Source organism: Sorex araneus, chromosome 1, assembly GCF_027595985.1.
Source record: "Sorex araneus isolate mSorAra2 chromosome 1, mSorAra2.pri, whole genome shotgun sequence".
NCBI lineage: Eukaryota > Metazoa > Chordata > Mammalia > Eulipotyphla > Soricidae > Sorex > Sorex araneus.
The window spans coordinates 224,169,010-224,195,745 of NC_073302.1; the positions used below are offsets into that span (position 1 = coordinate 224,169,010).

Here is a 26,736-nt window from a genome sequence, read left to right on the forward strand (position 1 = left end):
AGCACTCGGAGAAGCAGGGAAACGAACACCAACCGCGCGCTCCACTTCCAGTTTCCTAGGCTCGGGAGCTCCGAGCGCCGCCCCGCGGGCCCCGCCCCGCCCCTCCGCGCCCGGCGGCCGGAGGCCCCGCCCAGTTCCCCGCCCAGGGGCGGCCTGGGGCTGTCGCGCGCTCCGGGCTCCCGGCGTCCCCCTCGCGCTCCCCGCCGCGGCGCGGCGCATTCTGGGAACTGTAGTTCGCACCCGCGGCGCTGCGGCGTGGGTGCCCGTCTAGGCCGCGCTACCCCGGCTGCAGGGCCGGCACTTGACCCGCGGCCCCGCGGGTTTGTGAGGAGGCAGGGCGGGGTGGGCGTCCCGAAGGGGCCCCGGGCACTGGCCGCTGGGCCCGCCTCCAGGCCGGCGACCGCCCGCGGTCACGTGCCGCGCAGCTCCCCGGGCGCGCGCGGCTCATCGCGGCCGCTCCCTCTTGCCTGGCCCGCCGGCCCGCGCCTCCCCCGGCGCTGCTGCCACCTCGCGCTCGGAGGCGTCACGGAACGTGCCCGCCCGTCCCCTCCCCTGCGCCCTCCGCACGGCCCCGCCCGCTCGGTGGAGACTCGCCGCGCCGCCACCGCCGCCGCAGGAGCCGCCGCCGGAGCCGCGCGCAGCCATGGCCGAGAACCCGGGCTTGGAGAACCACCGCATCAAGAGCTTCAAGAACAAGGGCCGCGACGTGGAAGTGAGTGCGGGCGGCGAGGCGCGGGGCTCCGGGCGGAACGGGCGCCGGCGTGCGGCGGGTGTCGGCCCGGGGCGCGGGTGCGGCCTGCGGCCGGCGAGGCGGGGACGCGGGGCGCTCCGAGGCGGGGTCCGCCGGCCCGGGCCTCCCGCCGGCCGAGGATGCTGCGGCCGCGGGGGGCGCGGGCGGCGCGGGGGGCGCGGGCGGCCGGTCCGCGGAGCCGCCGCGTCCGCCGCCCGTGCAGCCCCGGGGCCGCCGCCGGCTGCACATGGAGCCGCGGCGCGACCGGCGTCCGCGCCTACCTGGCGAGCGCCGGGCCCGGCGGGCGCCGGCGGCCCGCGGCTGGGGGTGGGGACCCGCCGGGTAACCGACTTGCCGGAGGGTGGGGGAGGGCAGGATGCGCCAGGACCATTTTCCTCGCCGCCGGCGCGGGGCCGGCCCCCGTTGCTGCCCGGCGCCGGGAGCCGCGGGCGGGGGACCGCACTTGGCCATCTATTGTGCGGCGGTCCCCACCGCCGCCCCCGGGACCCGCGCTCCTTGCCGCTCCCCGGGGCGGGGGGGGCTCGCGCCGAGCCGGGCGGTTTCTGGGACACGTTTCTCGGGAGAAAGGAGATGCCCCGGGTTCGGACGGCCGGGGCTGCACCGCCGGCTCCCAGCCGGCCGAATATCCCGGAGTTGCCAAACTGTAAACACTCGTCGCGGTTACTCAGTCCGTTGCTACTCAGCACGTTGCCATTGTCTCATTAAGGTGACATTAGCAGGTACTATTTGCAAACTCGGCTCCCGAGGCAGCGCTAGAGGTCTCTCTGCAGCTGCGGATGGCAGCGTGGCGTTCTGCAGAAACTTCCCGGGACTCTGACCTCGGGGCTGGGGTGAGACGCGGTTCTAGGTCCTCAGCCTCCTTTTCTAATATGGTGGGTATGAGGTGCGCAGCTTTGTTATTCCTGCAAGGGGCTCGCGTGACCAAGAAGGGTCCTGTCTAAGGGAAATGGGGGGGAGAAAGTCCCACTCGCCGCTCTGGTTTGTCGCGTGGCAGACAAAACTCAGATCATTTTCCTAGAGCTACAAAACTGACTAGTATTTGGGATAGTGGGGTGCACCTAAGGAAATACCGTGGAATTCCCCATTCGAAAAGGTCAGCTGTGTCACCCTTCGTGGTTACTTTGTGTGTGTGTGTGTGTGTGTGTGTGTGTGTGTGAGAGAGAGAGAGAGAGAGAGAGAGAGAGAGATTTCTGCACACAAGTCAAATTTAAGAATAGCAACGTGAAATTTTGGAACTTCCTCCTGTTATGTCCACCTGCAGATGGACATTCCTTTGAAGCAGCTTCTGTTACTGATTTTTCTTGAAGGCTACCCCGATTCAAGGCAAAACCTAGGGAGTTTGAAAAACCTTCACTGAACAGAAGAATTTCAAACTCTTTTTCCTGTTGTGGATATTGGTCCGGTCTTTGTCTTCTTGCCCTACTGTGTTCTTCTAGCGCCCTGATACCGAGTAAGGGCTCCTTCATGTCCTAGGGATACTGGAAAGTAACCAGTGTCTCCCAGTGCAAAAAAGGGACAGCATGGTAGCCGAGCCTTTCAGTGTGCAGGTGTTGGTCACCGAGCGCACTTTCCCCGCAGACATCAGAGTAACTAAAGCATGAGAGCTGACATGCAAATGGTAGTTCTGTGCAACAGTCGCTCCTGAGAGCCTCATGATACCACATTTAATCCTTATGACAACTTTAGGAGTGAGGTGCAGCGTTACCCCGCTTAGGCAGAAAGTACTTTAGCTGAGTGCTTCTGTTAGCCTGCACAAAGTCATGAAGTATGTGTGAGCATTCATCCTGCCTGTTAGCTGTCTGACATATGGAGTGGTCTTAGGATGCAAAAGGGAATTAAAATTCATTCGGGGTCACAAGCATTTTGTAGTTGAGTGGGAGTGATAGAAAAGTAAACTGGCAATTACAGTGCAGATATCAGGAAGTATGTTCTGAAGCAACGAGAAGACCCTCACTTGGAACTGAGCGGTCAAGGAAGATGGTCTAGTGAATTCCTAGAGGGTGAATGGGAGTGATCTGATTCTGCAGAATGAAAGGAAGTGGGCCTGGCAGAGGGCAGGGGAAGAAAGGAGCATTTCGGACTTAAGGAAAGAGTATTTGAAAAGCCCTGAGAAAGCATGTGTAGAATTACGAGAAGGAAGTACAAGTTATATGATTAAAGGGTAAACTGAGGTGAAATCTATCCAGGTGTCTTCATTAGATACATGTATATATTACATGTATATATGTGTAAGATTGGGCACCATAGCTAAACTATAGCTAAACTATAGTCTTACCTATCAGAAACTATCTTCCGTTAGAAATTCATTATCATCCTATTTCAAAATAGTAGAATGCACTTTTTTTTTTTTTGCTTTATGGGTCACAGCTGGCAATGCACAGGGGTTACTCCTGGCTCTGCACTCAGGAATCACCCCTGGCAGTGCTCAGAGGACCATATGGGATACTGGGAATCGAACCTGGGTCGGCCGCATGCAAGGCAAACACCCTACCCGCTGTACTATTGCTCCAGCCCCAGTAGAATGCATTTTGAAGAATATTTCTACCTTTTTCCATATAGATAGACAAAAAATAAAACATATGCAAATAAAATATTATGCAAGAATAAGATACATTTTTTTCCTAAAGAAGAAGTGAAGTGCTGGAGACAGCTCGGCAGGCGGGAGACAGGCTTTGCTTCTGGGAGCCCTGAGTTTGGGCCCTGACATTGCAGAGTCCCCGCACACGCAGCTGGGGGACAGTGACAACAGGAGCAAAGGTTAGGGTAATGTGAGGGAATTGGGGGGAAGGGGCTGAGGGAGAAAATGATTTTAGTCACTTAGTCAGGACTGGCCCGTTGGAGAGAGGCTGACTTTTACAGGCAGTCTCCACTCGCCTTGTCTCTTGTTCTTTGGATCACATCGCTACACTTAGGACTCACTCCTGGCTCTGGGTGCAAGGGCCGCTTCTCATGGGCTCGGGACCATATGGGACTCTGGGGGTCACACCCGGGTTGGTTGCATGCAAGGCAAGCACTCATCCTCTGTACTGTCTCTCCGGCCTCACCCAGTGATGCTCCTGAGCTCAGACCTGGGTCCCTCCTGGCAGAGCTCAGGGAACTGTGCTTAGATTCTGAGGATCGAACTCCAGTCGCCCACGTGTAAGGCCTGTGCCTTACTTTCTGTACTGGTTCTCTGTCCCCTAACTTTTTCTTTGAAAAAAGTATCTAGAATTTTTAAAATGCAGTTTCATAGAATGTGTAAATGGAAGTATTCTCCAAAATACTCATAGACCAGACAGTTGCTGTTGAGGTCAGCTTTCCTTTACTTGCTTCTGCATATCTTGAGATGGTGACCTTTACATCAGCTAATAATAATTATTTAACAAATCTTAGCACTTTTGATTGTTTACAATGCACCTAATACTTATTTTACACACTGTTTACTATGTTCACAGTAATCTTAACACATTTGCTACTATTCTAATTCCTATTTACTGCTGAGGAAACTTGAGTCCGACAATTCTTCACTAACAAGTCCCAAGTCATTGGGTTTGTGGCAGAGCCTGGATTTACAGCATAGCAGTATGACACTAAATTCGGAACCATTGCTCGTTGTGCTATGCTGTCTCTACTTTGTGGAACACATTTGAAAGCTAATTAATGGGGAACTATTGAAGATCTCTTAACCATGTCACAGAAATTCTTATTTTGATATTTTTAAATCTTGCTCAAAATTATTTTGATTTCCTAGTTACATTTCACTTAATTTGCCTTTTTACCCATGGCAAAGTTTATTAGCAGGAGCAGGTCAGGTGGTTACCCTAAACAGTAGTAACATTTGGCTTAACACTTAACATGTGCTTTGGTTCTCATTCCTGGGATAATTTTTTCTCATCCACAAATTTAACTAGTGCCGGGGCTGGAGCAATAGCACAGCTGGTAGGGCGTTTGCCTTGCACGTGGCCGACCTGACCTGGGTTCGATTTCCAGCATCCCATATAGTCTCACCTGCGCACTGCCAGGAGTAGTTCCTGAGTGCAGAGCCAGAAGTAACCCCTGTGCAATGCCGGGTGTGACCCCCCCAAAAAAGAAAAAAAAAACAAACAAAAATTCAACTAGTGCTGATAAACCTGCTTCTCTCACACAGCTGTTGGTGATTGTTGAGGCTTAAAACTCTCTGCATTGCTCTCTCCCCCTCCTTGACCACCCTGTCTTGCTTGTCTGAGGTTCCTGATGTTTGTCACCAGCCTGACAGCACTGCTGTAGTTTAAGCTGCTCACCCTCTTCTGCCCGTGTTTGGTCATGCACCTGTTTTTCCTGTCTCTAGAACATCTCTCCCCTCTGTGTCTCTCCCTGTGTATCTTTCTGAAATCTTTTTGTCTTACTTTCCTGGCAGTATTCTCCCCGTGGCCTTTAGGCTAAAACTCAGAGTCCTTAGCATATCCTCCATAATTCCACGAAAGGTTCTGCCTTTTGTGTCTCCTCCCTCCACCCCTCTGCCTTTCACTGCCTTTGTGCCAGCTGTGGTACAATATGGTGGAAACCGTGTGCTTTCCTCGTGGTGCATTTATTTGTGCTATTCTGGATACCGGCTTTGCAGTCAGTTTAGTGGGGTTCACTCTGGAAATTCTCTCAGCCACCCTCACGTGTCTTTGGAACACCAGGATTCTAGATCTCTCCATTTCATAAGGTTAGTTAGGGGGGAAAAAACCCTAAAATTTACCATACATTCCTTTTTTAACAATCGCATACTCAGCAGTCTTAGTTCCTATTCTTTCCTTTCTTTTCTGATGCTTTCCCAGGTGAATTTTCTTTTACTTCTTCAGGATATATAAATTTCTCGGAAATGTCCTCCGTGCATATAGCTGTTAAATTATGTGGCTTCATCGGGAACCCACTGAAGGGTTGGAACATTGGACTCTTGACTTTATTTCATGATCAGTTTGTAAAATTTAATAGACATTTTTTCCCCCAACAGCTTTAAAAAGTGAGTGAGATAATTTAATGGAAAGTACATTTGAGAACTTAAACATGTAATACAATCGTGAGACATTAATAATTTCCTTTGTGTTGAACTCATGCCATTGACACTGTTGCTAGCCCTCTTCAACAGTCTGTTCTGCTGTCGTGTATTTCTGTGGCATCAACTAATTCATATTTAAGTGGTTAACAAGGAATGTTAGTTAATGCAAAATTTGTGTTTGTTCATATTTGATTTTTACCAGTACCTTAGCTGGCTAGCATGTCTCGGTTACAGCAAATGAACCTAAACGTTAAACTGCTGAAACACAGTTGAACTCAGCAAGGTAAGGAAACTGAATGTTACCTATTGCCGCATAATCTCTCAGCTTCGTTTAACCCCTTGTTCTGTCCAAAAGGGGCGTTTGCCCCAATGTGATGTATATTCCGCTTCCCAGTCTAACTGAACAGAAAAATTTTCAGGAATCTATATGTCATATAGTAGCTATATAATCTTTTATTGAATTCACTTAACAGGTCATATAGTTTCTTTTGGTTTCTTATTTGTTAGTTATTTTTATTTCGCCCACTCTTCTTCCTACCTGTGTGCATCGCCATATTTTGGGGGTTTGTCTATGACCCTGTAGAGACATTTTCTCTTGCCCTCCTTAGCAGTCCCTTAGTTTCAACCATCATTTCAGTATGGGGTCTTTAGTCCGTTTTAATTATCTGCTAAAAATCAATCACATGAGCATCATGTTAGCTTTCCAGTTTCAGTGTTCAAACAAAGTCATACTTTGCTTTTGTTTTTTTAATTTCTTTTTCTGTTTATGGCTTCATCTCTTTCACTGAGATCTGAACTTGAAATTTGAGAGCCTTGCTGGACTCCTTCCTCATCATCTACACTCAGGCAGATGCCAGTCTTGCAGCTTGAACCTTCTTCCTTCAGCTCATGAGATTTTTCACAGAGCCTCATGCTTAACTATTTCTCCATTTTCAACCTTCCTCAAGCCCCAGCGTCCTTCCTAATCCCTGTCAATGCTGGCAACACGGAATTTCTTATATACTTCCCCATGGTCGGTACCTGCCTCTCCTGGCCAGGCTGTTTCTGTTCCCAGGACGGTCTGACTGGAATAGCCTTCCCTGCCTCCTCTCTCCCCTGAAGAACTCGGAGCATATCTGCTCCTTGTACTTAAAATGTTTTTTGATTCTATTTTATCTACTTCTCCTACTAAATTATGAACTGTGTATCTCCATTGCTTCTTTCCTAGTACAGTGGCTAAAACAAAGTAAGCATTAGATACCTCCTGAAAGAAGACTTCCATACCAGGTGACACTGCCACAGTCATTGTGCTGAAGAGTATTTTTATGTGTGTATTTTGGGGCTACACCTGGCAGTACTCAGGGCTTACTCCTGACTTTGCACTCAGGAGTCTGGCAATGCTCGGGCACCACATTGGATGCTGGGGGTTGAACCCTGGTCCGCCATGTGCAAGGCAAGAGCCCTACCTGCTTTACTATTGCTCCAGCCTTGAAGTGTATTTTTTTAACTCTGAATTTTTTAGTGCTTTTTTAAGTGTTTCCTAAATAGCATCCAAACTTTTTATTACAGTAAATACACAATTTTAGAAGGTCGATAAGACATTCACAGTGAAGTGATTTTTAAGTTTTTCTTGTTTTTAGTCATAAAGTGTTCTAATATGTAGGAGTTAAACAATCCTTCCATGTATTACTCAAATGTAATAAATGCCAGTGTGCCATATTTCCATAATTTTTTGTCCATCTATAGGTGACCCACGCAGCCGACCTGGGTTTGGTTCCTCCACCCCTCTTGGAGAGCCCACACGGCAGGGCCTGCCAAGCTACCCGTGGCGTATTCCATATGCCAAAAACAGTAACAAGTCTCACAATGGGGACGTTACTGGTGCCCGCTCAAGCAAATCGATGAACAATGGGGCGACAGTGCTTGCTTGACAGTGCTATAGATGACAGACATGTTACACATATAAAACATCCATTTTATTCCTAAATATCTGTGTTTCTCTTTAAAAAGCAACGTATTTTTACATGAATACCATGAGAAAATTAGTGCATTTAATCCAGTCCACAATTAAATTTCCCCAGTTCGCACTAAAAACATTTGGTTTATTCAGACCGTGATTAAACAAGAATTGATCATATTTGGATATATTCTTAAATCTTACTTGATCGAGAGTAGGCTTCTCTCAGTACAGTGTGTATGGTAAATTATACACAAAGTGTGCCCTTTGGGGGCTGGAGTAGTCCAGGGGCTCAGGTTTTGACTTGCTTGTGGCCAGTCCTGATTTGACCCTAGCACTGCTGGCAGGGACCTTCAGGGCACAAATCCTGCAGGCCCTCACTGTTCCACTTGGGTCACTCGGTAACTTAAATGCATTAGTGCACCTTAAAATGCATTCACATTGTATGACTTTTATCTTCTCCGATGTCCAGAACTCTTTCACCTTCCCCAGGCGAAACTATGCTGACTGTACACTAACTGTACATTTCTGCTTCCTGGTTCCTTGCAGCTGCCCTCCTACTTACTGTCTTTATGCATTAGATGGCTCTAGGAACACTTTTCAAATATAGTCATACATTATTGTCATTGGGTGATTGGCTGACTTCAGTTAGCATTCAATGTCCGAATATGTTGTTGTATGTCAAAAATTCTTTTTTTTTTTTTTTTGCTTTTTGGGTCACACCCAGCGATGCTCAGGGGTTACTCCTGGCTTTGTACTCAGGAATTACTCCTGGCGGTGCTTGGGGGACCATATGGGATGCCGGGGATCGAACCCGGGTCGGCCGTGTGCAAGGCGAATGCCCTACCCGCTGTGCTATCGCTCCAGCCCCCAAAAATTCTTTTTTAAAAATGCATAATATTCTGTTGTTTGTTTATGCTGCGTTTTGTTCATTAGTCTAGTGATGGGTGTTTGGATTGCTTCCTTCCATCTTTTGATTATTGTTCTTCACTTTTTAAAAATACCATTAACTGGTTGAAGAAATCAGGTCAGTTTTTAATTTTTATGACTTTGTGGTGGGGCTGTGTGTGTATTTGGTGCTGAGGATGTATTCTGAAATTCAGGATATATCCCAGTAGTGATGCTAAAATTGATTAGAGGGTTTAGATGGTAAAGAATAGATGATTTAATGTCTTGATGTCAAAGTTAGTATATTTGGTGAAACGAATTTTAGTTAATTGGGTGAAGTGTGACTGGATAACATTTGAAGTGATAAAAAGTAACCTGACAGGTAACCTGAGTTCTTGGTATTCAGAAACTGTAGATAGAAAGTATCTAGAATGTTACATTTTGAGTTATTTCCCCCTTTTCTTTGTAGTTGCAACGACCCAGGCCTGCATACATTTGGTTGTGATGCTGACATTCATGTCTGTTGTGGTGCTTGATGGGGGTCAGACAGCTAAGTTGTGGTGTTTTCCCGTTCTTGGTTGGAGTGGGGGGTGGCACACACGTGGTTGTGGTCCACTGGAGATGGTGCAGTCCACCATGGTGTAGGGCCCAACGGACAGCAGCCTCTCCACACTGCCCTGGCCTCGTGCCCCAAGGCAGGAGCTGTGCCGTGAGCTGGGCCCCTGTCTCTGTACAATTCTGACTCCACAGTGGTACTCCCTTCGCATGACTCCGAGTGACTGACAGGATTCTGAAGTTGGTTTTCCCATTTTCTTAGCATAAAGTTTGGCTGGGTCTTTGCTTTGATGGTAACAGTAGTAAAAATGTAAGGAGAATGGAGTTGATCTTTGTGGTAGTTTCGTTAGCAAGGAAAAAGCCCTTGGGTGGAGAGAAGGCACAGGGGTTAAAGGGAGCAGATGACCAGGGGTTAATCCCCAGCACCACTTAAAAGGCACAGAGAGCTCTGAGCAGAGAGTCCACAGCTCCACAAAGTGTAGCCAGAACACTGAAAAAGAAAGAAAATGAAAAGAGCCTAGTATAACAACATAGACAGTTATTGTAAAATAAATCATAACTGTCAATTATTTGGAATTAATCATTCTGAATGGCTTTCTGTTTTATAAGTTGACTTACATCTCATTTTATTTTGAAGTGCTGTTTCTGAAAGTGTTTTATACATTTGTCCTCTGAAATAAAATATAATTTTCTTGGTTCTTGAGAAATTGTTATATGTGTCAGGTTTTTTTTTTTTGCTTTTATGTGATTCTTTCAAGTTCTCGTATTTGTCAAAATTTTATCTTTAATTTTTATGCTTACGGAGCTTTGTTCTTCTTTCTCTGTCTCTTGTCTCTTTCTCTGTACTTCCCTTGCTTTTTTTTAAGTCTGTAAGCTTTCTCTTCAGTACTGTCATGTTTACCTGGAGAAAATCGTTTCTTCCATTTTAATTTGATGCTTCATGCATCCCACTAACTTGGAGAACAGATTTATTAAAGCTTTGTTTAGCATTTGCAGTATGCCAGGTAGATATTTTAGTGCCAAAGATTATCAAGATAAATAATATCAGACTGTTCTTAGGAAGTTTATAGTGGAGAGACTGATGACTGATACCTGATACTTAGATTCTGTGCTACAAGTGCTACATCATTTGTAGCAGAGTTAATTAGGTGAAATGTAACTGGATAACAGATAACATTTCAAGTGTGGGTTCTTGGTATCCAGAAAACAAATGAAAAATTATTTCAAAAATCCATTTAATTTTTAAATTTTTAATTATCTCCCTCCTTCTCTTTTTGATGGGGAGAGAAAGTAGCTGTACCTGGAGAAATTGAGTAAGGTTACACAAAATATCACACGGGGGCTGGAGTGATAGCACAGCGGGTAGGGCATTTGCCTTGCATGCAGCCAACCCGCGTTCAATTCCCAGCATCCCATATCGTCCCCTGAGCACCACCAGGAGTAATTCCTGAGTGCAGAGCCAGAAGTAACCCCTGTGCATCACCAGGTGTGACCCAAAAAGCAAAAAAAAAAAAAAAAAAAAAATCACTTATGGAAGAAGCTAAGCATTGGAGGAAGAAAAGGGAGTTGCCAAAGCAGAAAGAAAAAGATGACATAGCTATGATCATGCAGCATTAAATGTTCAGACGATGGGGGGCAGAATGATAGTACGGTGGGTAGGGTGTTCACTGCTGTGGGATTCCATCCTGGCACTGCCAGGAGTAATTCCTGAGTTGGGTGTGGTCCCGAAACAAAAACCAAAACAAAAAAAAGGGAAAAAATATTCAAACAACAGTTGATGTCCAATGCTTGCCATGCTGCTGGACTTCTCGCCAGGCTGTTTCACTTTGGGCTCCCAGAGGGGAGCAGGTGAGACTCCTCCTAGGTACCTCCAAGATACCCAGGCCTGGTAGCCGAAAACCTCCAGAACTCAACTACTACACGCTCAAGGCCGCTCTCCACACGCTGGGGCCGAGCCTCACACATGAACAGACCTTTTCCTGGAGCACGAGGCTGCATTTGCGGCCACGTGACACTTCATAGACATCCTACCCAGACTCCACTTTTGATGGGATTCAAAGTAGGAGGCAACCAACCTTACAGGGAAATATTATATAATTTCGATTCTCCTTTGGGGCAGGGATTGGGGTTTGGGATAGAAACACCAGAAATATGGTGGTGGGAAGGTGTAATGGTGGTGGGATTGGTGTTTGACTATTAAATGTAATCAAATATTGTGAACTACTTTATAAAATTAAAAAATTAAAAAAAAAAAACAGTTGATGTCTATTTCCCCCATCTTTCGAAGACAACATTTCGATTTGGTCTTTGGAAGCTTTTGCCATTTGATCTCTCTCTCTGTCCCACCCCACCCCCAGAATTTTAGTCTCTTTCTCACTCTTCCCCTGCTTTGTCTGTACTTCCCTTGCTTTTAAAAAGTCTGTCAGCTTTTTAAAAGTCTCTCTCTCTCTTCCCCGCCCCCCTCTGTCTCTGTCTCTCTCTCTCTTGGGCCACACCCACAGTACTCAGGGCTCCTCCCGGCTCTGCACTCAGGGATACTTTCAGGAGTGCTCAGGCGACCATATGTGGTGCTGGCTTGGCTGTGTGTTAGACAAGTGTCCTACTCGCTGTACTCTCTCTCCAGCCCCCCAATTGATATCTTTTGCTGGGAATTTTAATCTGGTTGTTCTTGCCTCTTTTGATTAATGAAGGTGCCTTAAAACATTTTTTTTTGTTTTATAAAATTGTTCATAATGAATTACATTCACTATTCCAGCACCAACCCCACCACCATTACACCTTCCCGCCCCCATTATTTCTAATTTTCCAAACCACCACCCAAGCCTGCCCCAATAGCAGGCCCTAAATGATCATTTCGTATTGCTTGTTAGGATTAACTTGCTAAAAATGATCAAAAAGATTTCCTTAGATGAAAGTGTGTGAAGATTGTATCTCACCCTGGAGCCATTAAGCTCGTCAATAAGAGATTATTCACATATTGTTATAGGTTGAGCTTTGTGTTAATATTTTCTTAATTGAGATTAGTTGCCTTCTACTTTACATCCCATCCAATATGGTGTGCTATTCCTGGTATATCAGTGGGGCATATGAAATGTAGCTCCAGTATTTCTAAAATTTTGAATGGAGTTAAATTTTTATCTGGATGGTGACTTTGGGTTCCGGAAGCATCTCTGCAGTTTGTTGATCTCTTTCGAGGTTTATTTATGAGTCTCTGGATCATGGTCAGTTAATGAGCTTTTATGGTGCCAGAAGCGTTCATGGGCATGACTGGCTCCTGGAAGAACCTACCCCCCCCCCCCCCAGACTTTGAGAGCCTGGAGATTTCGGTCACAAAACTTGCATACCTGAGTTTTTCAACAGATTCACTCCTGGATGAGGCACATCCCGAGCTTATGGAGTCTGGTCATGAGCGTGGCAACAATTGGAGTGTGGAAGTTTTCAGCTGCTGGTGCTCTGTTTGAGTGGGTGGTGGGCTGGGCTCATCCCCCACCCTCAGGTGCCCCAGATTTGACACTCAGCCTGGTGTGGGGTCTGGAGGCATCTCTGCAGCTTGCCAATCAATCTCTTTCAAGCGTTATTTATGAATTTATAAGTCTTGCCTTACCTTTTCTAGATAACACATATTAGACCAATCACTTGCTATCTCAGACATTTAATTTGTTATTGTTGTTGTTACAATACCCGGCTGTACTCAGGACTTACTCCTGGCTCTGTGCTCAGGACTCACTCCTGGTGGGCTTAGGAAAACCTTATGGAGTGCTGGGAATTGAACCAGGGTTGGTCACATGCAAGGCAAGTGCTCTACCTACTGTATTCTCTCTCCAGCTCTCCACTTTAATCTTGAGTGGGCTGATGCTAGGTCTTAAGTGATTTTATCCTGGCAATACTTAATATGAAGAAATCTCTCATTAATTCCTCCCTGCCATCTAGATCAGTACAGTTACTTTTGTTCTTATGTTTTCATGGATCTGATCCTCAGATTTGTTTTGGTTTTATTAATTGCTCTATATCATCATCATCATCATCATCATCCCATTGATCATCAGTTTTCTCGAGTGGTCTCAGTAATGTCTCCATTTGTCCTAGCCCTGAGATTTTAGAAGATTCTCTTTACTGGTCCTTCCCAACGGTGCTTCACTGGAGGCTCTTTCAGGATAGGGGAATGAGACCCGTCATTGTTACTGGTTTTAGCATATGAATACGCCATGGGGAGTTTGCCAGGCTTTCCCATGCTGGCAGGAAACTCTCAGTAGCTTGCCAGGTTCTCCGAGAGGGAGAAGTAGGCTATAAGCTTCCGGGATCTTGGTTTTATAGGTTTTATTGCTCTATATTATGCCAATAAATTATATTTCGTCACCTCTATTTTAAAAATTAACTGGAGTTCTTTTCTGTTGTTCACAACACAGGTGATCAACTCTCCTGGTTTTCCCAGGACTAAAGGACACTCTGGTTAGAAGACTTAGAGTGTTCGAACCAGGAGAGCTGTGGGATGGTTCATAAACTAGTCACTCTGCTCTAATTATGAAGTAGTTTGGGAATTGAAGAGACTGGTTTTTGCCATTGAATTCAGAAGGAAATATTTAGTATGTAGCTGAAAATAGTGTGTGCAGATTTAGCTTGCTTCAGTTATTTCACTCAACAGGTACTTAAATCCTAAACTAGGAATGAAAACAAAAATGGAAATAATGCTAACCAAAGATTATTGGGTACTACTATGTGCGAAACACTCTGTTCATAACAATCTCAAATAATCAATCACAAAATTGGCCGTTACACAGATGAAGAAAGTAGTGAGGTACTTTGCTTAATGTCATACAGCTGGGAAGGGGCAGAAATGCCATTCGGTCCTGATTTCTTCCTTTAAAACTGAGTGCTTAGACACTTTAGCCTCAGTGGCCATGTTCAAGTTTAATATGGAAATAATGTAAAAGCAAAGAAAAATCGGTTTAATGGGAGTATGTGGGAGTGGACAGAGACTCTGTTAGTGAGAGACTGGACCTGGGTGCATCAGGGCGGGTTTCATGGAGATTACTCTACTTAAGCTGACCCTGAAAAAAAAAAGTACAAGTATTTGATCCTGTATCTAGGGTGGATTTAGACATAATTGATGTTTAATTATTCTGGGAAATAAAGTAATCATCTTACAGGTGAAAGTGTTTGGAAAAAAATTAGTATAGGCAGGAGCCAGATTGTAGGAAAACTTTCTATGGGAAAGTTTCAAATAAGAAAGTGATCTTGTACATTTAGAACGATTGCTTTGATTCTTCCGTAGGAGATGGATTGTGAAGGGTGACAGGAGTTCGGGAGTTGGGAAATTCTCCAGGGTCACACAAAGGTGGTTTCACTCATAGTACTGGCTTTGGAGTCAAAGGCAGGAAAGTTACTAGGACCGTTCATGGATATATTTTGCTATCTAGAACATAGGTTCACTGTTTCACTGTCATCCCGTTGTTCGGTTGTTTGTCGATTTACTCAAGCAGGCACCAGTAACGTCTCTGTTACACTCAGCCCTCAGATTTTAGCAGGCTCTCTGTACTCGTCTTTCCCAATGATGGGAGGCTCTTTCAGGGTCAGGGGAATGAGTCCCATCATTACTGCTTTTAGCATATTGAATACACCACGTGTAGCTTGCCAGGCTCTGCCCGTGTGGGTGGGATACTCTTGGTAGCTTGCTGGGCTTTCCAAGAGGTATGTATGTATCTTGTATTACTGTATTTGGGACATGAATACGCCACGGGGAGCTTGCCAGGCTTTCCCGTGTGGGCAATAGACTCGGTAGCTTCATCAGGTTATCCCAAGAGGATGAACTGGGCTATTAGATTTCTCTTCCGGGAGCTTGGTTTTTATGGTCTCTGGATGTTGGCTGTTGATTGGATTACACGGCACCAGGGGCAGTTTCTGGGTGTGACCGCCTAGCTACTGGAAAATGGGGGATCTGGGTGGAAGAGGCCCAGTCCCGATCTGAGCAGCCTTGGAGATCTTGGCCCCGGGTACCACACACCTGGATTCCTCTGTCGGTTAGAACAAAGGTTAACAAACTTAAAAATAAAGGCCCTTCGTTTTAATTTTTTTTTGGGGGGGGTCATACACGGCGATGCTCAGGGGTTACTCCTGGCTTTGCACTCAGGAATTAGTCTTGGCGGTGCTCGGGAGACCATATGGAATGCTGGGAATCGAACCCAGGTCAACCGCATACAAGGCAAATGCCCTGCCCTACCCACTGTATTATCATTTCAGCCCCAGGTCCTTCATATTTTATAAAGCCTGCTTTGTCGCAACTGCTCAACTCTGCTTTGATCACGAGAGCAGCTGTACATGATAAGCAAACGAAGGGGTGTTACTGTTTCGGTTAAGTTTTACTTAGAAAAATCAGGTGGTGAGCTAGAATTGGCTGGCAGGGTGGATGTGGTTCACGGGCCACGGTTTACCTGCCTTTGTATGAGGATGTGGATGTGGCCAAGTGGTGATATTTAGAAACTAAGCAGTGATAGAGCGAGTAGGACAATAGTACACTGGTGGCTTACTGGGATCAGACAGAAGGAAGGGCAAGGGAGGCAGATGCCTGAAGAAGAACCACATGATTTTCGGAGACAGTGGAAGTGCCATTGAAGATGGGTCTGTGGGAGGCTGACAGCAAAGGGGCTGAGTCTGTGAAGGTGGGGTAACATGTTTAGTATCAGACACTGTAGAGAAGTGTGTGAGGTCTCAGAATGAGCCGATCACTGGGTTTGGCAGCTGGTGCCTGTGTGAAGTGGAGCTAGCGGGGAGCTCGATTACGAGGGAATAAGAGGGAGTTAGGGTTGAAGTAGAACCAAGCAGTAGAAACTAAGTTTTAATGATAACCTGGTGATAATGAGGTTATTTTAAAAAATCTAGTCCATTGGTTCTTTTTATAGTCCAAGAACTCTAAAGATCTCTTAAGTCATTATCTAGACTGCATCACTTGTGTTTTCTTCTGTTTTTAAGTTGTCTTTGGACTAATAACCAACTCTTTAACCCACTTGACCAACGTTGTTATTGAAGGGCTCTCCTTTCTGTGCTGCACTTACTTCTTTGCCATAAGTTAATGGTACGTGTGGATTTCTTTATGGATTTTCTGCTTTATTCCATTGATCCTCTGTCTGCTTTGGTTTCAGCAGCAAACTATTTTGGAGACTCTTTGTAGTTTAATTTGAAGACAGGAAGCTTGATGTTGCCATCTTGCTTTCTTTCCCTCAGGAGTTCTTTGACAACTGGTGGTATGTCAGCTGATGAGTAAATAGACTATCCTTACCATGAAGTATTGTTAATATAAAAGAATGCCGTACTGATACAATCTAACAACATGGATGAAAATTGAAAGCATTTTGCTGAGTAAGAGAAGCTGAGTAAAAGAAGTTACATAACCACACACTATGCGATTCAGTTTATCTGACTGCCCAGAAGATGCAAATCTACAGACAGAAAAAATAGATTAATGTTGCAAGGAGCTGGGGTATGAGGATGGATAGAATAGGGAGGATGACTTGTAAAGGATACAGGCTACTTTGTCTAGCATGAACATTCTCTGAAACTGACATTGTGAGAGTTGCACAATTGCATATACTAAAAACTTTGAATTGTACATTTTAATTAACTTTTATCAAAGTTATTTTGATATTATCAATTTTATCAATGTTTTATCAAATTATATCAAAGCTGTTATAACAGCTACAATAAAAACGAATGGTTGTGCTGTGATGTAGTGACTGAATGCAGCTCAGACAGAACACAGGTAGCTAGAAAAGCAATATTTTACATTTCAGAAATAAATATATTTTTACATATGTGCATTTACATAATGTGTATCCTTTATTATTATACTGAAAAGTTGTACCCATAGCATGTTTAAAAGATCATCAGAAAACAAATCCAGATGATCTAGAGTTTTTATTATAGTAAATTGGTAATTGAACTCATGGAAATATGTATGTATCACTGTATCACTGTCATCCCATTGCTCGTCAGTTTGCTCGAGCAGGCACCAGTAACGTCTCCATTGTGAGACTTGTTGTTACTGTTTTTGGCATATTGAATACGCCACGGGTAGCTTGCCAGGCTCTGCCGTGCGGGCGGGTTACTCTCAGTAGCTTGCCGGGCTCTTGGAGAGAGATGAAGGAAGATCCGGGTTGGCCACATGCAAGGCAAATGCCCTGCCTGCTGTGCTATCGCTCTAGCCCAAGAGCATAATATTAATAAGAGATAATATTAATAACACTTTCACATCAGTAAGGGGTAACTCCATTCTAATCTGTTTAGGAAGGCAAGATCTTAGCACGAAAGACAGACCACTACTTCCCTGGAACCACATGTACTGCTCAACCCTCATCTACCCCTGGGAATAGAGCAAATTTTTTTGAAGTTTATTTCCTACTGATAGATGGGATATAAATAACCTTACAGTACCTTTGATTTGGATTTCCCGTTCTCTCTTGAAGAAAATGTGTGTGTATTTAAATTTGTGTATATATAACAATATATGCATATATACATATATTGGGGGTTGTAGAGTGGGTAGGTAACTTGGTCTATTGGGCTGTAAGACAAAACAGAGAGAGCAACAGTGTGGAATAAGAAGACCAAAAAGAGTGGCACTGTGGACATTAATGAGGTGAGAACAAGTGAGTAATAGTATTACTAGTATTCTTCTGTAGAGATGCCATAAAAGGATTGTGTTCCAGAAATAGAAGGTTGTGTATAACCCTGACAAAGAGCAGTGTCAGTGAGGTTTTGGATGAGAGTGGGCTAAATGAATGAAAGTGCAGTAGCCCACTCTTCAGAATCATGATTAAAGAGGACAGTAACAGAAGAAAATGCTGATTGACAAAGAGAAATAAAAATAGGTGTCAGGAAATGGCTTAGTGGCTAATGTGAAATGAGAGTGTATGGATTGGACACAGTGCCTTGGGCTGCAAGTGAGCCAGTGGCGTGCAGACCCCTCAAGGGAAGATGTTCGAACTCTAGCAGCCCCTCCTTCTACAGGCCTAGCACTGCAGCCTCAGGATTCACCCCCTGGCGAGCACCACAGCCAAGTGGGCATGTAGTCCCCCATCACAGAGCAGCCCGAGGAGAGGGGACGGGCCAAGGAGTAAACGGGGGGGGGAGAGACTCTGACTCCTTTATGCCCACGAGAAAGACACAGGGCAGTTGGTGAAACGAGGAACATGATACTCAGGGGTCACTCCGGGGGGGCTCTGGGGGACTCTTGCAGTGCCAGGTTGAGTCTTGTCCACTGTACTGTCACTCCACGTCCTCGTTTGTTCAGAACACCCATTCCCTCTCTTGCTTTATTGGTGCTGGGGTGGCCGGGCTCCTACACACACTTCATCGTGGTGCTGACCCTGTGCTCGCTGGGGGCAGCATCCTGTAGTAGTGTTCGGTTGTTGGCTTTTTTGGAGGCTTGTAGGGTGGCACTCCTGCCCTCAGCTCACACATCATCTTAGTTGTTGGACTCATGGGAGTGACCCCCTTTAGTTGTAGTGCTCACGTACATCTCATTGGCACAAGGGGGCTCAGACAGCAAAGCTGCCGGGATTGTGTTCAGTGCCTGTGGCAGCACCAAGGATGATACAGACAACCTCAGCCATCCCGACCCAACTCTTGGCTCCCAGTTTCTGGGGGGCGGTGTGTGTGTGTGGTGGGGGGGGGACAGGGGACATACCTGGTGATACTCAGGGGTTACTCCTGGCTCTGAACTCAGGAATCGCTCCTTGTGGTGCTCAGGAAACCGTATGGGATGTTGGGGATCGGCCCCGGGTCGGCTGCGTGCAAGGAAAATGCCTGCCCACTGTACTCTCGCTGCAGCCCTGTAGGTTATGTTTTCTTCATCAAGTGGGAGCCAGTCCTCCTGCTGAGAGAAAGAGGGATACAGGGAAGAGGGCTTCAGAGACTTTGGCACAAAACCTACAGAAGTCTAGAAAGATTTCCAAAGAACACACTTTGGAGGTTTGAGGTTAGAGACCTGGAAGTGGTAATAGCTGTAATAGCTGTTTCTTTTTTGCCCTTCTCTGCCCCGTCCCCATCTCCTTAGCAGTCCAATTTGGAGTGAGAATTGAACTTACCCAAGGCTAGCTTTTTGATAAGACAAATAGGTTCATGGGGCAGAGATAGTGAAATAAGAATTCTTATTAGAAGGAAGTAGAAAAAGTTAATAAACTGGGAGAAAATCAAGGACTTGAGGGATTAATTTTTGTGCAAGGTAAGCTTTCTAGCTGCAGGTCAGTTTTTTGAGGGGCTTAAGAGATAAAACAGTGGACACTGTGCTTGCTTTGCATACAGCTGGCCTGGTTCAGTCCAGGGCACTGAATATGACCCCCCAGCACTGTCAGGAGTGAGCCCTCAGCACAACCCAATGAGGCCCCCAAGCCCCACAGAAACAGACCAAAAGTTTGTTGCATGGCTAGTGAGAAATTGTCCAATGACTTAGTTGGATCTAGCAAGAGTTTTGTTGCTTGGGTTAGAGATTTCTCAGAGAACATAAGTGTTTAAAGGGAAATCTATGCTTCATATTAAAATGTTGAACATTTCAGAATTTCTGGAAAAAAAATAAAAAACATCCAAAGTTTGTGCTAATTGGACTGGCAGAGCTGCAACAAGGCAAGTGCCTTAGCTGCAGTGTTACCTCTCCAGCCACGGTGACTGGCTCTTTGTGGAAGAATTGGTGTAGAATCTTGATCCATGCTAAAAAATGAGACTTAGAAAACAAGAGCCTTGGAGCTGCTGACATGCTTTATTTGTGGTATTTCCAGGTTTGTACCAGCACTGCCAAGTGAAGTGCCTGAGCCCAGAACCAGAAGTAGCTCTGGTCAGATGGAGCTCAGAAGCCAAGAAAGAAGAAAATGAGACAGACATCCCCCGCCCCCCCCCACTCCTCCCTCAAAGGACATAAAGGATGTTTTCATCCTGTGCTTTGGAGAAAGTTGAGCCAGCCCTCCACCCTTCAGTGCACTAAAGGGAAGGGCCTGGAGTGATAGTACAGTGATAGGGCACTTGCCTTGCACACTGTTGACCCAGGTTTGATCCTGGTGCCCCATATGCCATCTAATCCCCTGGGACCTGCTAGGAGTGATCCCTGAGTACAGCCAGTGGCCTACCACCACCAAAAAAAAAAAAAGTCGCAAAAACCAGTTTGTAAAAGGGAGAAGACGACAATGACAGAAATGAAAATGGACAAAGCGGTATGATTTTTTGGGATTAGCCTTTCCCACAGCTGGGCAGAAGCGTGGGTCTTGCAGGTCAGAGAGAGATGAAACATAGATCCTGGCAGTTGTGCACCATTAAAGATGATCATGAAGATTGCTGATGCCCACTGAACACCTTGCACCAGGCACTGTTCCTGTGGTAAACACCTAGCATGAATTGTTTTCCCTATAAGGCATTGTCACTGTCAGTGTCATCCAGTTGCTCATCGATTTGTTCGAGCGGGCACCAATAACGTCTCTCATTGTAAGATTTATTGTTACTGTTCTTGGAGCGATAGCACAGTGGTAGGGCATTCGCCTTTCACGTGGCTGACCCGTGTTTGATTCCTCCGCCCCTCTCAGAGAGCCCAGCAAGCCACCGAGAGTATCGCGCCCACATGGCAGAGCCTGGCAAGCTACCTGTGGTGTATTGGATATAAGGCATTATTATCTTCATTTACAAAAAAGATGGGGTAGAGTGCTAGTAATACTCCCCAGATATCTTTATGTTTGAGTGGTGAGCAGGATTTAGACCCAGACTTCTCATTCTGGAGGTGTTTCCAACTACTCTGTTGTTCCATAGTCAGTGGGTTTTGAATTATTTACACTGCTCCTAAGTACTAAAGAGGAAGGTTGTTAGTAGGATTTTTCAGTGCTTTCTAATTGGTGATCGTGTCATTAGAATAGAAGTGTTAATTTAGAGTGGATTTCCAGACCGTTAACAGCAACGTCATTATTGCTAGATCTTGTTTTAAATTTGTCTTTTTTCTTTTTTATGGGCCATACCCAGCAGTGCTCAGGGCTTACTCCTGGCTCTTTGCTCAGGCATCGCTCCTGGCAGTGCCTGGGGGACCATATGTGATGCTTGGGATCAATTTTATAAGGCAAGCTTTTCAACCCTTTTACTATCTCACCAGCCCCAGTTGTTCTCAACCCTTAACCTTCACCTCAGACTTGCCTCTCAAAAAACTGGGAGTGTAGTTCAGCAGTTTCTGTGTTTTAACAGACCAGGGTGCTTGGACGCAGACTGAGAGCCATAACTCAGAACAGAGTGTAGCATGAGAGGATGAAGAGTTTGAATTGATAGTAGGTTGCTACTGAGTTGTAATTGCACCAGTTGCTCTACATTAAAAAAAAAAAAAATTCAATGAGCCTCTCAGCTGAGTTCCGAAATCCAGGGGCCATACCTGTTGGTCGGTCATGTGGCTGTGCAAGCCAGTGGATCTGTTTGGGCCAGAGGATATAGCGTCGTGGCGGGCTGTGGTCCTGGAGCCCCGGGCCCATACCTTGTGGTGTGAGGAGGCTGCTGTCCTGCTGGGGCTGAATTAGTGCTGGAACTCAGCATCCAGGCTGCCCTGCGACCCTCTGTCCCATAAACATCTGGGTGATGTTTCATGTATTAATGGTTGGCAATTTAATACGTTTTAACTACCTTAACACTATTTTAATTGTGGTTTACCAAGCTTGCAGTCACTGTCACTGTTATCCCATTGCTCATCGATTTGTTCGAGCGGGCACCAATAACGTCTCTCATTGTGAGACTTACTTGTTACTGTTTTTGGCATATTCAGTACACCACGGGTAGCTTGCCAGGCTCTGCTGTGTGGGCGCAATACTCTCGGTAGCTTGCCGGGCTCTCCAAGAGGGGCGGAGGAATCGAACATGGGTTGGCTGCGTGAAAGGCAAATGCCCTACTGCTGTGCTATCGCTCCAGCCCAACAAGCTTGCAGTATTGTTTAATATTGATGGTTTTGTCTCAGAATGCTGTAGCACGCAGACTCTCTCCACCACTTAGAGTCTGTTTCTTGGCATCCCCATTGTCCCCTGCTGCTCAGTAATCTCAGTTTGGACTCCAAGGATTTTGTCGTTTTCCAGTGTTGTCTATTTATTCCCTTCCATTTCTCTGTAGACTGTGGGTGATGAGATTGTTTGGTATTTGTCCTCCCTCCAGCCTGTTTCACTCAACGTAATGCCCTCCAGTTCCAACGGCATAATACTCCGTTTACCTTTTATCCATTCACCTGGCATTTGTTATTTGTGGTGTTTCCATATCCTGGTTGTGTAACTAAATGCTGCAATGAGCATAGCCGTGCATATAGTTTTTGAATTAACGTTTTGTGGGGTAGATGTCAAGAAGCGGGATGACTGGCTTGTGTGGGAGATTTTTTTGTGAGAGGGGAAAGGGGGCCACACCAACAGTGCTCAGGTATTGCTCTCGTCTCTGTGTTCGGAGTTCACACATGACGAACTGGTCACACGGTTCTAAGAGGGAGACTGTATAGGGTACCGAGGATTAATCCCAGGTTGACCACGAGCAAGGAAAGTGCCCTACCAGCTGTACCATCACTCCAGCCCTGGGAGATTTCTTTCTTTGGCGCCTTTACCGGCCATGCTGCTAAACTACCCCGGACTTGTCCGGGTATCAAGTGCAGGACCTACCACCTGTCAGGCAAATGCTCCGCCATTGAGTCCATTCCTTCCTCTCTCCTTCCATTCCACCCTCTCCAGGTTTCCTGTCACTGCCCACCGAATAGGCTCCTTTGTCATAATTAACCTCATAACTCTGAGGCTTTATCTCTGAATTCTCAGTTCTGTTTTATTGGTCTGAAAGTCTTTATACCAGTACCATACAATTTTGATTACTGTAGCTTCATAGTACAATTCAAAGTCAGGACATGTAGTATTTCCCATCTTCTTTTTTCTCAGAATAACTTTAGGATTTGGAAAGTTTTATGATTTCATGAGTATAAGTAGAGCTTTTTCTAGAACTTTGAAGAATGCCATCAGAATTTTGATGGGAATTGGCATTAAATATGTATAATGCCTGTTTTGACAATGTTGTTTGACAGTGTTAATTATTCCAGTACATAAACATGGAAGATTTCTCCATTTCCTTCTATTTTTTTCAATAATGATTTGCAGTCTTTAACTTTCTTAGTTAAGTTTTTTGAACTGGCTTTGTCATTTGTATTTCCTTCTCTTCTTTTTCCTCATTTGCATAAAGAAAATCCACAGATTTTTGTGTGCTTATTTTTTTGTAGTCTGCTACTTTACTAAAATAGTTTATTGTTTCTGAGAGGTTTTGTTTTGTTAAATATTTATTTTATTCATTTAATAAATTTTTTTGGTTTCTCGGCCACACCTGGTGGTGGTCAGGGCTGACACCAGGCTCTGTACTTAGGGATCACGCCTCATGGCTGTGGGGGGCCATATGGCGTGCCAGGGATCAAACTCAGGTTGGCCACATGCAAGGCAAATGCTCAACCCACTGCACTAGTACTCTGGCCCCTAAGAGTTTTTCAGTGGAGTTTTTAGGGTTTTCTGCATGTACAAACATGTCCGCCTGCAAATATTGATAGTTGAGACATCTTTTCCAATTTGGTTTGCTCTGATTTCCTTTTCTTTGTAATTCCTCTGGTGAAGTCTTACAAAACTATATTGAATAACAGTGGAGAAAGTGGACATCCTACCTTGTGCCTGATCTCAAAGAGAACACTTTCGGTTTTTCATCGTTGAGTATGATGTTGACTGTGGTTTGTTGTAAATGGCTATTTTAAATGAGGTGCATTTCTCTATCCCTATTTTTCTTGAAGGTTTTTATTATGAATGGGTGTTGAATGTTGTCAGAAGCTTTCTCTACATCAGTGAATCTGATCGTGATATTTCTCTTGCCTTTGTTGAAATGGTACACTCCCTGGATTGATCTGCACACCGAGAACCAACCTTGCATCCCTGAGTGAATCCTATTTGATTGTAGGAGCCTCTTCATACATTGTTGACTTCAGTTTCACCAAGATTTTGATGAGGATTTTTACATCAGTGTTCATCAGAGAAACACATTTGTAATTTTCTTTTTCAGTAGTATCTCTGTTTGACTTTTGTTATTAAGGCAATATTGGCTTCAAAGAGGAGTCCCATTTCTTTGGTGTTTTGAAAGAGCTTAAGGAATATAGGTATTAAGTCTCCTTTGAAGGTTTGGTAGAACTCACTAGAGGACTTACCTAGACCTTGGCTTTTGTTTGAGGAGTGTTTTCTTTTTTTATGTTTTTATAAAGTTGTTCATAATACTTGACTATATTTAATATTTGAACACCAATCCCACCACCATTACACCTTCCCACCACCATATTTAAGATGTTTCTATCCCAAACCCCAAACGAACCCTGCCGCCATAGCAGAATCGAAATAATTTATTTTGTATTGCTTGTTATGAATATTCCACCAAAAATGACCCAAAAAAGGTTTCTTAGAGGAAGGTATGTGAAGATTGTTGTATTTCACTCAGGAGCCATAAACCCTTGTATACGAGATTAGTAACATGTTAAAGGTTGAGCCTTGTGTGCTTGTGTGTGTGTGTGTGTGTGTGTGTGTGTGTGTGCGCAAATATATTTCCCCTAATATTGGTTACCTTCTGCTTTAATCCCCATCAAGTGTGGTGTGCCGCTCTTGGCTTATTGGTGGAGTAAAGTTTGCGATGTCCAGGAATAGGTTCACTCGAGTGTGTAGGGAGGGCCGTGAGCATGGTGGCGGTTGGGTTCTGGAGGTTTTCGGCTACAGGGGCTGGGTCCTGAGTGAAGCAGCCAGTTGCAGGGTCCGGCAGCATGGCTGTAGCGTATCGTTCTGTGCTCTCTTCCCAGAGATTTATATTGAGTCTCTGGATCATCGCCGTTGATGAGGTTATACAGCGCCAGAGGCAGCTATGGGGGGGCGGGGGCTGCCAAGATGCAGGAAAGAGGGGGCAATGAGGGGAGGTCAGTTTGGGAGGGTGTTCTAGTTACTGCTTCAGTCTCCTTACTACTCATTGGCAGTATCTTCAGATTGTTTCCTTCCTTCCTTCCTTCCTTCCTTCCTTCCTTCCTTCCTTCCTTCCTTCCTTCCTTCCTTCCTTCCTTCCTCCCTCCCTCCCTCCCTCCCTCCCTCCCTCCCTCCCTCCCTTCCTCCTTTTTCTTCCCACCCGGCTATGCACAGGGGTTACTCCTGCCTCTGCACTCAGAAATTACCCCTGGCGGGGGATGCTGGGAATCGAACCCGTGTGCAAGGCAAACGCGTGCAAGGCAAACCCGCTGCACTATTGCTCCAGCCCCGAGATTGTGTACTTTCTCCTGGTTCAGTCTTCAGAGGTTGTGTGGTTCTAGAAATTAGTTTCTTCCAGGTTTGGTAGCTCATTGCGTTCATGGTATCCGCTTTAGATTTTTTGTATTTCAGAGTCATCTGTTATTTCTCCCCTTTCATCTCTGATGCCGTTTTTTTTTCTTTTGCTTTTGAGCCAAGCTACAGGTTTGTGACCCTTTTAATTTCCTCCTCCTACTTCTGAACCTTTTTATTCCTCCTTCTACTTCCTTAGGGATTTGTTTATTGTTCTTTTTTAGTTTATGGAGCTGAGGTCGGGTTGTTTATTCCTGTGTCTTGGTGTAATCCTGTGTGCTGTGACCCTCCGCCTAGTGCTCCTTTTGCTGTGTCCCAAAGATTCTGATACTTTGTGTCTTCTATCTCATTTGTTTAGGTGAATCTTTTTATTTCTTCTTTGAATTCCTATTTGACCCACTCATTATTTAACAGTAGATTGTTCAGTTTGCAAATGTTGGAGCTTTTTGCAATTTTATTTTTATGATCAGTTTCTATTTTTCTGAAATCTGTAAAAGTACTTGACCTGATTTCTGTCTTCATGATTTTATGGAGAGTTGATATGTGCCCCACATGTTTGACTACATTTTTGTGTTTTCACATTTTTGTGTTTCATGAAACCCTTTTTTTTCCTATTGTCTTTTCTTCTTGATGTGAATACTTAAATATTCCAGTATTTATTATTCACTGGGCTGGAGCAATAGCACAGCGGGTGAGGCGTTTGCCTTGCACGTAGTCAACCTGGGTTTGATTCCTCCGTCCCTCTCGGAGAGCCCGGCAAGCTACCGAGAGTATCTCACCCGCACGGCAGAGCCTGGCAAGCTACCCGTGATGTATTCGATATGCCAAAAACAGTAACAACAAGTCTAACAATGGAGGCGTTACTGGTGCCTGCTCCAGCAAATCGATGAGCAATGGGATGACAGTGACAGTTCATATTTAAAATACCTTTCCATATATATATATATATATATATATATAATGTAAGAGTACTGCTTTTTATTCAGCCATTGATTAAGCTGATTGAATTGGGCATGAACTCCATTCTTTCCAGTTTTGTCTTTTCATTTCATGTAGCTTCTTTCGAAGAAGAAAAATTCTAAAAATTTTCATTTTTTTCCTTCAGCATTTTTTGTGTCCTATGGGGTTGTTTTATTTTTTGCTTTTCTGGGTCACACCCAGTGATGCTCATGGGTTACCCCTGGCTCTGCACTTAGGAATTACTCCTGGTGATGCTCTGGACCATATGGGATGCCAGGGATTGTACCCGGGTTAGCCGAGT

The 26,736-nt window shown here is 45.2% G+C and overlaps 1 protein-coding gene across 1 annotated transcript in view; it reads left to right on the plus strand.

The window, feature by feature from the left end:
* Nucleotides 1–200: 200 nt before the first annotated feature.
* KPNA3 (karyopherin subunit alpha 3) overlaps nt 201–26,736 on the plus strand; it is an 83,600-nt gene continuing 57,064 nt past the window's right edge. Inside the window, exon 1 of the mRNA XM_055142376.1 lies at nt 201–712. Within this exon, the coding sequence (XP_054998351.1) occupies nt 644–712 (69 nt within the window). The 5' untranslated portion in view covers nt 201–643. The remainder of the gene's footprint in view (nt 713–26,736) is intronic.